The sequence below is a fragment of the Ooceraea biroi genome, chromosome 6 (genome assembly GCF_003672135.1).
Source record: "Ooceraea biroi isolate clonal line C1 chromosome 6, Obir_v5.4, whole genome shotgun sequence".
Lineage (NCBI taxonomy): Eukaryota > Metazoa > Arthropoda > Insecta > Hymenoptera > Formicidae > Ooceraea > Ooceraea biroi.
In genome coordinates this window covers 247926-260866 of record NC_039511.1, presented here as the reverse complement: position 1 = coordinate 260866, position 12941 = coordinate 247926, and the positions used below count along the sequence as shown (strand labels likewise).

General features: G+C 32.5%; 1 protein-coding gene across 2 annotated transcripts in view; it reads left to right on the top strand.

The window, feature by feature from the left end:
* The window catches only part of LOC105287167 (ecdysone receptor), a 50976-nt gene that overhangs the window by 7889 nt on the left and 30146 nt on the right, over positions 1-12941 (top strand). For both annotated transcript variants that reach the window (XM_026970702.1, XM_026970703.1), the window contains one exon: positions 10064-11076. In XM_026970702.1, the coding sequence (XP_026826503.1) occupies positions 10587-11076 (490 nt within the window). In that variant the 5' untranslated portion in view covers positions 10064-10586. The remainder of the gene's footprint in view (positions 1-10063; positions 11077-12941) is intronic.

The following is a 12941-nucleotide window of genomic DNA, read 5'->3' as shown; positions in this document are numbered from 1 at the left end:
TTGTTTAAAAAATTATGGACTTTCCAGTCCAATGCAATATAATACATTAATATCAAGACCCTCGTGAATAAGATAAACGAAGCGATTATTATTGAAAAAGATTTGCAAAGTGTTTCTTTTTTTTATGCATTAGCTTAAGCATTTAAGCATCTAAGCATTGTTTACTACAACTCTGGGCAAGGGCCTAATGGATATAATAAGAATGTAACTTAGATATTGTTCCAACTGAAGCAGTAATTAGAAAATTACATTTTATTTTATTTTATTGATTAAACTTATTTTGTCAATAACTTTTTAATAAACAGAGCGACGATTAAAACCTCTTAGAGTCATTATCTTGTATATCAAGATCAAGGTTATTGAAGATTAGAAGGAGAATTTCCTCAATTTCATAATAATGTTAATCGATAGTTGAAATTTATTTTACGTAACAAAAGTGATCTTGTTTTACTCTACGTGTCCCATAAATGAAAATATTATGATACAAAGTTCAAAAATTAAACATTCCATGATTATATCAACGCGATATGATTGATCAATATCATTGTTGCTGCGTCGTCAGTCCTCCAAAATGTCCAGTTGACGCATTGATCGAGAGCGTTATAATAATTGCTCGTTGTTAGACATCCATCTATTGCATGCGTTCATCGTGGACAGCAAACATGTGTGGTAATTCACATGTGACTAAATACGTTTTATTAGCTTTATAAAAACCTAAGAGGTGCATTTATTATTGACAGTGAAAGCCAAATGTACAATATATACAATATTTCTTATTGATAAAAATTCTATACACAGAATTGGAAAGAATTTTTTATAATGGATACGTTATGAATTTTGCGCGGCTGCATTATTACAGTTTTGTTTATTGTATATAGTTTTTGATTGCATTAAAGCAAAGATATAATTTCTCAAGTGTCCCAAAAAATGTATGTTTATCAATATATAAAATAAAAAAATTAAATTAAACGTTAATTATACAATATATAAAAATGATGTCTTTTAAATATTTTTCTCTTAGGTAATAAATACGATTAGTATAATAATAAGAACGCATTTGCTGAAACAATTTTTAATTATATAACATTCGTTGAAAAACTTGTTTTAAAGAGAAATAAGAAAGAATGATGTATATAAAAAAAACGAACAGGAAAGAAATATACTATTGTACGAGCAAAATGTACGAAATGATAAAAATGTGTACGGTACAGAGCCCAAAAGAGCCAAAGCCGAAAAAATACACTTGCAGAAGAACCGAGACATTGTAAACAGTGTGAAGACATTGCTTACCGTTTTCTTCGATTTGAAAAAATCATCCATAAGGAATTTGTATCGGAAGATCAAACGATAAACACTGATTTTGGATCATTTGTATTATAGAATAGGATTTTTCGATCTTCGATCTAGATATCGAGAGAAATTTTGGACGCTTCTGTAGAATAATGGCTGTTCCCAACAAAACTCAAGTTAGCATTAAAAGAAAAACGTTACGACACCATTTAGGACATCCAAAACGCTTTGAACGTGATTTTGGACGCGATTCCAAAACGGAATACAGTGACTGCGTCGATAAATTTTTTAATCGCCTCTAATCTCGTATTGACTCAGGAGAAATGTATTTTGAATAAAGAAATTAAAAGAAAAAGTAAATTCTATAGAAATGATTAAATCGCCAGTCATAATAGTCGGTCATCAAAATTGCTTATATTTTAGTGGATCAAACTTGACAAATGTCGATGTTCAGACATGAAACTTTCTAACTGAAGCAACTTTTTCGCAGCGAATATAATTTATTCATTGATTTATATAGATCCTAATTAGAATAATAACTGTGTTTTAAAAGTCTAACAAATCCCGTTAGCGCACAGTTGAAAGCTTCAGTTAGAAAGTTTCATGTCTGAACATCGACATTTGACAGGTTTGATCCACTAAAATATAAGCAATATTAAAAAATAAAGTCTTTTTTCGGTAGCAGACGCACCTGGAAAGAGACATTATACATCAAATGTATCGTTAACATAGAAAAGGAAAGTCCCTAAAGGGGTCCCTAGAGAGCGATTTGAAATTTCGAAAAAATCGATTTTTGATTGTTTACATAATCGGTTAGTACAATCTGTTAAAAACATTCTGGCGCAAAAGGAACTTCGATATTCGCAAAATTGACTCAATTTAATTGAGTTGAAGAGAACCAAAAATGTGAGCCGTGGCCGTGCACGGCCGGTGCGCCCGCGATCAGCAGGTAGTGGCATACCTTTGTGTCGCTCTTCTCTTCGTTGGCACCAACAAAAGAGACTAGGACAGAGAAAAAGCGACGTTCTACGATTGCTGCTCAAATGGAAATTGACCTCGAGACGTCATTTTACAGCATGGGCAATTTTTGAACTTCGTAAATGTTAATCGTCATTGATCCATGATCCTGTTCTCCAACGCGTTTTTTTTTTCAAAACAGCATTTTACGCTTTGACAGCAGTTTAAAAGAAGCTATCGACTTGCTTTCTTTAAATTGAACATAAAGACATATTACATAAACTGAACCTAAGTCTGCATATAAAAATAAATTTTTTAATAATGTTTTAATAACAAATAACTTGAATTTTTCGATGTTTTTGGTTTTTTGCCCGCCATTGCTCTAATTTTGACGTTTTTTAAAAAAATTTAAAAGATTCATAGAGAAGGATTCCAGCTACAAAATGGCACGGAAGTGACGAATCCCAACTTGTTTTCCCGGAATCGTGGCGAAATCGCAAAAGCGAAGTTTTTTTATTAACAATTTCTCGCTCAATTATTAATATGTTTTAGATTTCTGACGCTTATTTTGTTCTTTAAAATGTGCATCAAACAAACTTTGTACATGTTTATTCATTCATCCACAATTGTTATTTCTCATCTAATTTTCGGCCATTGAAACCGCTCTAGTTCCCTTAAGAATTGCCACGCAAAGATATCAAGACTGTATTGTAACAGCACATGAGTCGTAAATTGATCGAGTATGATTCGCTTATATATTACAGTTTTACAATCCCGTGGGACATAGACAGAAAAGTTAGTTCTCCTCAGGAGGAAAATTTTTTAAGGATTGCGATGTGCAAAAAATGAAGTTGTTATCGTGACGTAAAAACATATAATTTCCGCATAGGTCTTGTGTATTTATTAATAACTGCTGACCCTGTCATCAAAAAATATTTTTTTGATTGTATTAAGAGATGTCAAATACATGCTATACTGAATTTCTCTGTTTAAAAGAAACTCTAAACATGTATATAATACTTGGAGCTTCAAAAGTGTATTAACAATTATTTGAACATTTGGGCTATCTTTTCTCTTATCAAATATTAGAGCTTAGCACTATCAATTCAACGAAGTTGTGCGAGAGTATTTTGAATAATAGATACCGCGGACTATTTATATCTAGAAATCAATATTCTTGTAGCTACATTGTCGGTTATATGCACACTATAGTGTTTAGTTTTCATCCGACTCAACTTGATTTCGGTTAACGTGTGCAAAATGATTGAAGGATTTTCGAAATTTTCGAAATCCTTAATATTTTCAAAGAAATTTAAACAAGAAGAAAGTATCATTTTTATGCATGAACCATTTAACTATTACATTTCCATTATTTTTGACGTTGCGTTCAGACATTTTATATTAAAAACGGAGCTTTATTGTGATTGCAATTAAACTTTCTCCAGCACGTTACATTTTGTAGCTATAATATGATGAAATTCGTCAAAATAACTCCTTTTTGCAACTTTAATTGCAAATTTCTCAAAATTGTAACGTGATGGAGCAATTTGGAAACCGGATTCGTGTTCAGCGTCCAAAAAATTATAAAAAACGACCAGTCTTGTTCCGGTGTTCGAAAAAAGTCATTTTTTGTTGAGTAGTATAATATTTGACAAGATTATATTATAAATCAGGAAAACATATTTAGTCTTGATATGCAACGGTACGCTTTTCTCGAAACTCGAAACTAGCTCGCCGGGACACGAGTTTCGAGAAGAAATGCGTTGAGACACTGATCTTGTTTCTTAGAATGGTTATTATAGTCTTTTACACAAAACACACACAACCATAACTATACTACAATAGCTTGTCGCGTAAGCGGACCGAAGCGGACTTAATTCTAGCGCCGCGCCGGTGGACGCGCCGGATATCGCAGCGAATGACGCTGTGCAGGCAATGCTAGCGCGACGGACTTGAAACTATATGGACGGATTTAGTTCTAAATATTCTATAGACAGACTTAATTCTAACGCCATACACTTATCCTACTATATATAACTACGGAAACCGGAAGTATCCTGTCTGAAGTCAGTGAAGAAAAATAATGGGGAGCGCCCGGCGCTGGCCCGTACACTGCCCGTACCTTTGCGAACGGGGGAGCGCCCATCCTCTGCACAGTGAAAAGACAACGTTCGATCTGAAAGCAGAGTTCGTCAGGTAAAAGTCAACCGGGAATACCCAGCCGCGAAATCGCGTATTCCGAGAGCGGCAGGTAGGAACGGGAACACTCGTTCTTTGCACGGAAGAATGCGCCCACCCTAGAGTACCGGTCTTTGGAAATGGTCTCGCTAGGATCGGGATCAGGACAGGACTAACAATCTCGGCTTGTTCTGGTCTCCTATTTATATCCGGAGCAATGCAATGCCGAGTAGCGGGTGTGAGCGGTAAAGGAGGGAGGGCCTCCTCCTTTTACTTGGCTTACTTCTACTAGAATGTGGAAGTTTTTGTCGATGCTAAGCACCGTTTTTACTCGGGGCGGCTAGTCAGCCTGGAATGAGTGACGTGAATCTATCATCACAAATAGATTTAACCCTTTCAGGGGCACAATTAGATGGCTCGGTGGATTTTTGTGAAAATATGTAGTTCTATGTTTTTCTGATCGCTGATTACGAATCTAAAGTCAGATTTGAAAAATTCAATATGGCGGATCCAATATGGCCGCCGTCTTTTATTTTCTCAAATTTACTTGTTCATAATAATTGTTGATTATTATATAATAAATAACAATATTAATAAAACTTGAAGGACGAGTATTTGGAAGTCAGAAAAATAAAAAGGTACGATTATTATGGCCAAATTGTAAGAGCAACAATAATAAAACTGCGGCAATGTAAGCGGCAATGTAAGCGGCAATGTACATACATATATGTGCCAGTGCCCCTGAAAGGGTTAAGCATATTTGTTTCTTGTAAAGTAATTCGTGATGGTATTCTTCTGGAGGAATTTTAGTGTCAAAAATCATAGTGATGATATGTGACAAGCTAATAAATTAACTTTCTACACTTATGAGCTTGAAGAATATTTAGTCTTGAATGAATAACATCGTTATCATGATATAAATATATCATGTTCTTTGTATTATAGTGATTCGCGATGCTATTCTTGTGGAAAGGTTGCAGTTCAAGAATCATAATACGAGTAGACAAAGTTTTAAGACTTTGGTCTTATAGGTCATTTCTATTTTCACAGATTACACGTGTAATCTGTGAAAATGGAAATATTGTCATTTTTCATATTTTTGTTTTGCGTTACAACGATTTAGGAGGTATTTTAGGATTAAGGAGGACTGATAAAAAGTCAAGATATATTAATTTAATATCAGTACTGGATACCTTATATATAATATATTCGGTATTGAGTGCTTTTTAATTATTTCTGTGGTAATAAAAATTTCAAAGAAATAGTTGTAAAGATATTTTAAAGAATATTGAATTATTTAGAAACTTTAGAAATTTTTAATCTGTCTAGAACATGTAAACTTTGCTGCTTGCAGTTTTTCAAACATGCGCTTATTGTTAGTCAAAACACTTTTGTGGATGAGATCACCGATTCTGCTACTAGGTTCAAGGCCGATTATGATGGTTCTTACTTTCGCTTCTCATGGCTGCTGACGGAAAACGGCAGAACGTAGACTATTCCTCCTTGCTCTTCCTTGTTTTTTTTGGATGTATCGTTTCTCTCATGGCCGACTACATTCCTATGGGATCAAACCTGTAGCACATCTGCGTATCTCTAGACCCTTTCAATACTTTTTTCACAGATAATTATTGAATTTTAGAAAATCCAAACTGTAAATGCATTTAGAACATAAATAAACATTTGTGTTAAAAGAATTTCATATTTTTTACTTATTTTCTTATATTATTTTGTATATTAGCTTCTTGAGTTTCTGTATTTTTGGATTTTTGTACTCATGGTTCTTTAAACTTTTGTTATTTTATATATTAGAATTTTTATTGATTTTTAATTTTTCAAGGTACATTATTCTCACGCTTAGCAATAATGATAATTTTTGGATAATAAATGAACAATAATTTTCTATAATAAAACATATATGAAATATGGAAAATATATAGATGAATAAAACACATATTTTGTTAACAAATAAATGTTTATTTTCATTTTATTTAATCTGATTTTATTTTTCCTTATTTAAACTGACTACCTTTTTATTATATCATTTATTTATTAATTACATAGAAATAAAAGAACGAGCAATTGAGAAATAAAAAGCATAAATTTTAGTTTTATATACTACTAGCTGGCGCTCGGTATTTTGGAAAATATAAAGCATAAAGAACGTATTTTTTTGCGACGCGCATATTTTTAGAAGTTGCAAGACGATTGCACATAGTCTATGTTACTCAGGAAGATCTAAGCTATCCACCAGTGAAAGAATTTTTCAAATCGGTTTAGTAGTTTCTGAAATTACCCCGAACAATGGAACAAACTTTACCTCTTTATTATATTAGTATGAAGAATCACAAACATAAACTAATTAATAAATAATAAATTAATTTTTTTATTCCTCATCGATTCCCTTCTATCGATTCTGCGCTGTACTTAACAAATATAATTCATTAATCATGTGAATATTAAATGACATGCTCTTCATGTTTCGTATAATATTATTAAAGTAATGATATTGAAACACATCATTTTGCAGCACTATAACGCTCGGTCACACGTTGCAAAGTTATTATTTGTTGTCCGCACTATTTATTTGTTGGGCTAGGAAGTTCTCTCTCATGCTGATTATTTACCGGACTTACCGTTTATTATCTATTTCGATCGCTCCAATACCACCTGGTTGATACACACTTTAAGCTTTGGAAGAGATCCAAAAATCCATCGACAATTTTATCAACTCATTAGCCGCTATCTATTTTTTGGGGGGGGGGGGGATTTCTTAGCTTCCCGATAGATGGAAAAAATATTAGAAAATGATGCCGAATATTTCGAGAATTGACATTTATTATTTTTTTATATTTCATAAAATCAATATATATAATTATAATATTAGAAACGATACGTTTATATGAATATTATTGCTTAATTATGATTGATGCCATCACACATCTTCCAGAATATTGACCTTTCCTCCGAGAGTGACCCTATATAAAATTTTTTAACTTGTTTTCGTGGTATAACTTGGAATATTTCCAACTATATTGGGATGTAAATTTCAATTTTCAAAAACTATTTATAAATTATAATCTTGTGTAACAAATAACAAATAAAGAATTTATAATTTTATGTAATTAGTAAAAAGATTAGAACGTCTTTCATCAGTAAAATAGACATCTCTTCAGAGGATTTACTTAATTTGTTCACACTTTAGATTATAAAATAAATATGTATACATATTTGCGCATACGCATATGTATTTTCTTTTCAATAAATCCTTTACTTATCTTTTCATGGGTGTATAAATTGTAAATAAAATATATATGCATGTTTATCGAAATGATCAGGTTACAATTTTTACGATTTTTTAAACATACATGCATTTTATGAATTTCACAGGATGTTTGTAATATTCCAAGTACTTCTACACTAATATGTTCATAAAAAGTAAATTTTATATCTAGGTCAAATCGGTGTACTCATCGTACGTACTACATGCACACGATGCGCCACATCGCATTGCGCTGCACTTGTATTTGTTAGAACTTTGAGAAACACATATACATATTTACATCACATCTTAAGCAAATAAATACTTCGGCAAATATAATTTTATATGTATGTACATGAAATAAAAAATTTACTTATAAAAACAGAAAAGAATCTTTGAAAACGTAAATGTTTGATAGATAAACTAAGAAAATATCTAAACAATATTTTAGAGAGAGATATTCTAAAGATGTTTGTTTAATATTTATAACATGTTCCAAACATATTGTTTGAAGATTATCGAATATTTTGGAAATATCTATATCTTTTATATAGATATTATTGCGTGTTCCTTATTTTAAGTAAATTTATAAAATCTTTAATACAAAAATATATGAGATAACGGATATGTTAATGTGTCACTTTTATCGCTATATATCGTTTAAAAATATATATATTTATTTATATTTTATCATATTTAAAAACGTATTCTACTAATTTTGTTTTCAAGTTTTCTGATTTCATGATTTTAATTTCTTTTCATATGCAGCAGAAAATTTACAAATATAAAGTTTCTTAGAAAAAATTATTTTTATAAATATACATAACGTAATGTTTTGTTATTTTTATATAAGCGTATATAACGTTATGTATTTCGCTTGCTTCAAGATTCCAATGTTAGATCTATCTAATGGGACAAAGAATTTTTGCAATGTTTTTCTATCCAGAAATTATACATGTTAATATTTGTTATAATTTATAAATATGAAATATGTAAAAATATTAATAATTTTAAAGGCATATATACAAGAACATTATATTTATCTGTACAAAAAATCCGAATAAACTTAAAAATTTGATTGTTCTGAGCGAAATGAATTTCTACTCGCTGATATTTTTGCAAATGCACACAGCAAGGTACCAAACTAGTCTTGTCAACTTAATGTTGATAAAAATGATAAAGATGCTTACAATGGATAATGATGGTGATAATAGTATAGTTATGATGACGGTGGTGTTGGTAATGGTGTTGGTGTTGGTGGTGGTGGTGGTGGTGGTGGTGGTGGTGGTGGTGGTGGTGGTGGTGGTGGTGGTGATGGTGGTGATGGTGATGGTGATGGTGGTGATGATGATGATGATGATAATAGTGATGGTGGTGGTGATGATGGTAGTAGTAGCGATAGCGGTAGTAGTGGTGATGATGATGGCGCTGTGTTGCCGCTGTACGATCGATCCAATGCCCTAGTTACTAGACGAGAGTGAGACGAGAAAGGTTACTGTTGGACATGTAGAATATGTGCATATATTTTCAAAACAAATTTTCAGAAATAAATAAATGTCGAGGTTTCTTCACGATTAATTCCGCATAATATACACGTAACATCATGAATGTTATGTAATAATTCCAAGATAATCTATAAAAATTTTTTTAACAATCAAAAGTAGCGAAAAATTAAACAATTTGGTTCACTCCGATGTCATTCTGTTTGTCTCGGCTCAGCATTTGGAACCCGAGTGTGGCGAGATAAGGAGGGTAGTCTGCGCCATAACAAGAACGCATTTCTGGAGTGAGGGCAGGCATTGATCTAATATCTTCAGCATTTGTTTTATAATCAAAATTACCATTGAATTTGTCACAGTACTCATGATTGATAACATAGAAAAATCAAGTTTATTCAATGTAGTCCCAACAAACTAAATTACCAAAATTTATATAGAATTCTAAATAGAAAAAAAAACAATGTTTATCACACACATTAGAGAAGAATTTTCTTCAATTCTGAAATTACAATAATTAAATAATTTGAAATAATAATTATTGAATCTAGAAACGGGATGCCGCAAAAGGAGATCTCAATATTCTGAGAGATGATGGTATCGGTATTATTTTAGGCAAAAATGTTCATATAAATGTATGCCCTATTCTGAATAATTTCTGAAATAATTTACATTGACAAAAGGGAGAGGGAAAGAAAGAGGGATGAAAAAAAGAGGGAGAATAGAGCACATGTTCATAGAAACATTTTTAAAAGATTAATGTCATCATCTCCCAGAATATTGACTTTTCCTCCTGGAACTTATATAATACACTAAAATATACAATGCAATAAAATGTAATTCACTAGAATTTTTTTAAGGGAGAATTTTTTTCATGTTACAGGTACCTTGGGACATCAGTATAGAATGACTTCACTATAAAGTTACAAGAAACTTATGCAAATTTCATGATACGGCGAAGGCTATGATTATTTCCTTTGAACCTTAATGTGACTAATTGAAGTCATACAGTATTGAAAATATCAATACGTTTTAGATTTTTCCACTGATTGATATATTAATAAAATTGTTACTAATTGTTTCATAATTTTTCATCAAGAAAATCAAGAAAATTAAGAATCAAGTTTGCAGCATAATAAATTTAAAAAGCATCGTTTTCTTTATTATCAATGTCAGTGCAAAGGAATAAGATAACTAGATACATCCAGGAGTAAAGAAAAAAAATATAAACGCTGCAAGATTATAAAGGCTACAGAACGGTGTTTAATATCACAGAAATAAGGATAGTGTGGTAAGCGGTAACATATGTAACAGCACAATATAATGAAAGATCCGAGATTGCTGTTACGAGGGATGCCACTTTGGCAACCCCATCCAGGCTAAGAAGAGCGATTAATTGATAAACTATGACGACGGTAACATCTAGTATGGATATTAGTGGCGACTCAAATATGGATACTGCTAATGATGGCCCCGCTACAACGGGCGTCAGTACGATTGCTTCCGTCGTTGCTAATGCCGCGTCCTTGACATTAATTAAGGCTGAAAGGCCGGATCATCTGGCAGGATCGTCGACATCACCTGCGACGGTAACCACTGTGACCGGTGGAACAATCAGCACTGGAAGTGGTCTTTTTGTCAATACTGCTAATAACACTAAAACTACCAGATCGGATGATTGGCTAGCAACAAACAGTCCCGGGTCGCCGCAAAGTTCTTTACAAAACCAGCACGTGGTTTACACCAGTTCCCAGCAGCAATTGGCGGAACAACAGCAATCATCTATAGCGCACTCCAGTCCACTCGCACATCAGCAGCAACAAATTAGCAATAATGGATATGCGAGTCCTATGAGCACCAGTAGTTATGACCCGTACAGTCCCAATGGTAAAATAGGTAAGTGCCTTTCATTATGATAAATATTGTTTTTCAGAGAGAATGCGGTGCACATTAGAAATATTAATGTCTGATAGAACACAGCAAAGGTATCATATGTCAAAAAAATAGTTTGTAAATTGCAGTCACACAATTTCGATATCTGTGGAATATATGTTATTACATATGTTATTACATAATTATCATATTTCAAATATAAATTATTAAATATTTTTTTAAAGCTTGAAAGGCTTTGGAAATTGAGTACTATTTGAAACATTATTTCTACAATGTGTAAAATAGTTGAAGTAAAAATGATATCTGTTGGGAGGAAGGGATCGACTCTTAATCCTTTCGTTACCGATGGGATTGGCTGTCTGAAGGGGAGTCCGTGCCAATAAGTATAAAATTCCCGCGCAATTTCGCAAAAAACTGGAATATAATATTTAAAAAACATAAATATATACGCAATATTTAAAATATAAAATATATCAAATAAATGCAAATTGTGCTGTTACTATTATAGATATGTGCAAAAGTTTGTTTTTAGCGCTCTGGTATAATTATTAAAACTTCACATAAATTCCCTTTTTACGTTTTTAAATAATTAGCATCAAAGTTCGTTAGATGTTACATATCATGATTTAACAATAAACAAGTTCGTAAAAATAGTGAACGCAATAACAAAAAGCTATGCATTCGATACTGCATATAGTACTTTCACATGGAAAAACTGCTAAAGAATGCGAATCAATTTGCTTAATTTTCGGTAAAGATGAAATAATGTCGTGTTTTACAATATTTGCAAATATTGGTTTCGACAGTTTAAAGCTAATAATTTTGATGTCAGTTAGCGACCCCACGCTCTGGAACACCGCGAAAATTGGTAGCTAATAATTTCGGCCAGCAAGGATTATTGAATGAAAATCCAATAGAGACGCAAGAGAAACTTACGGAGCATTTGGGTATATCGACTGAGCAACAATATCGAGAAAATTGCATAGATAGGAAAAATTCACAAACTCGGGAAATGAGTATCGCATCGAAAACAACATTGCTGATCTCTCAACACGTGCATTTCACTGTCTAATAAGAAACGAAATGCATGTGTATGAAGAAGTTTTCGGAAAATTGTTACCGGTCACGAAAAATAGATTACGACAATCCTAACAACTATTCATAAATATTCATTCATCGGCAAACCCCTATATTGATTGACATTTGACTTATTATTTTATGACAGTAAATAAAGGAAGTTGCTTTAAAACGAGTAAAATTTATTAGCATTCCTAATATTATTAAGTCAAGTAGAAAACTCTTAGCTTTTTTTAGTAAAATTCTTTCTTCAATCTTTATTTCAAAACAAATAAAAAGAAGTCAATTATCGAAATGTTCCCTGTTATTATCGAAGACCTATCATCTTTCGGGCAGCTTTCGAATTCCCAGGTGATAAAAGCTTGCCGGTTTCGAACCAATAAAGTTATCGTTACTTTTTAGGACTTTTTTTTGTTTTGGGGTGTATCAGCTAAATAATGCTGCATCACCCGGAATAGGTGGTAATCTGGAGAGGTCATGTCTGGTGAATTCGCTATGTGCAGAACAAGTTCCTAGCCCAACGCGAAGATTATCTGCTTCAGCTCAACAGCATGTGGCTGTGTATTGTCATGCAGCAGGATAACTTAGTTAGGCTTTCTTGCGCAATAAATGGCCTTTCTTGCTTCATCAATGCATTGCTCAAATAGATGAGTTGCTGTTGATAGCGGTCTGCCGTGACTGTTTCACCTGCTTTCAACAGCTCATAATAGCACACCTTTCCACTCGCACCAGATACAAAGCAAAACCTTCTTAACGTGGATATTGTTGGGCTTTGCAGTGGATGTGGTTGG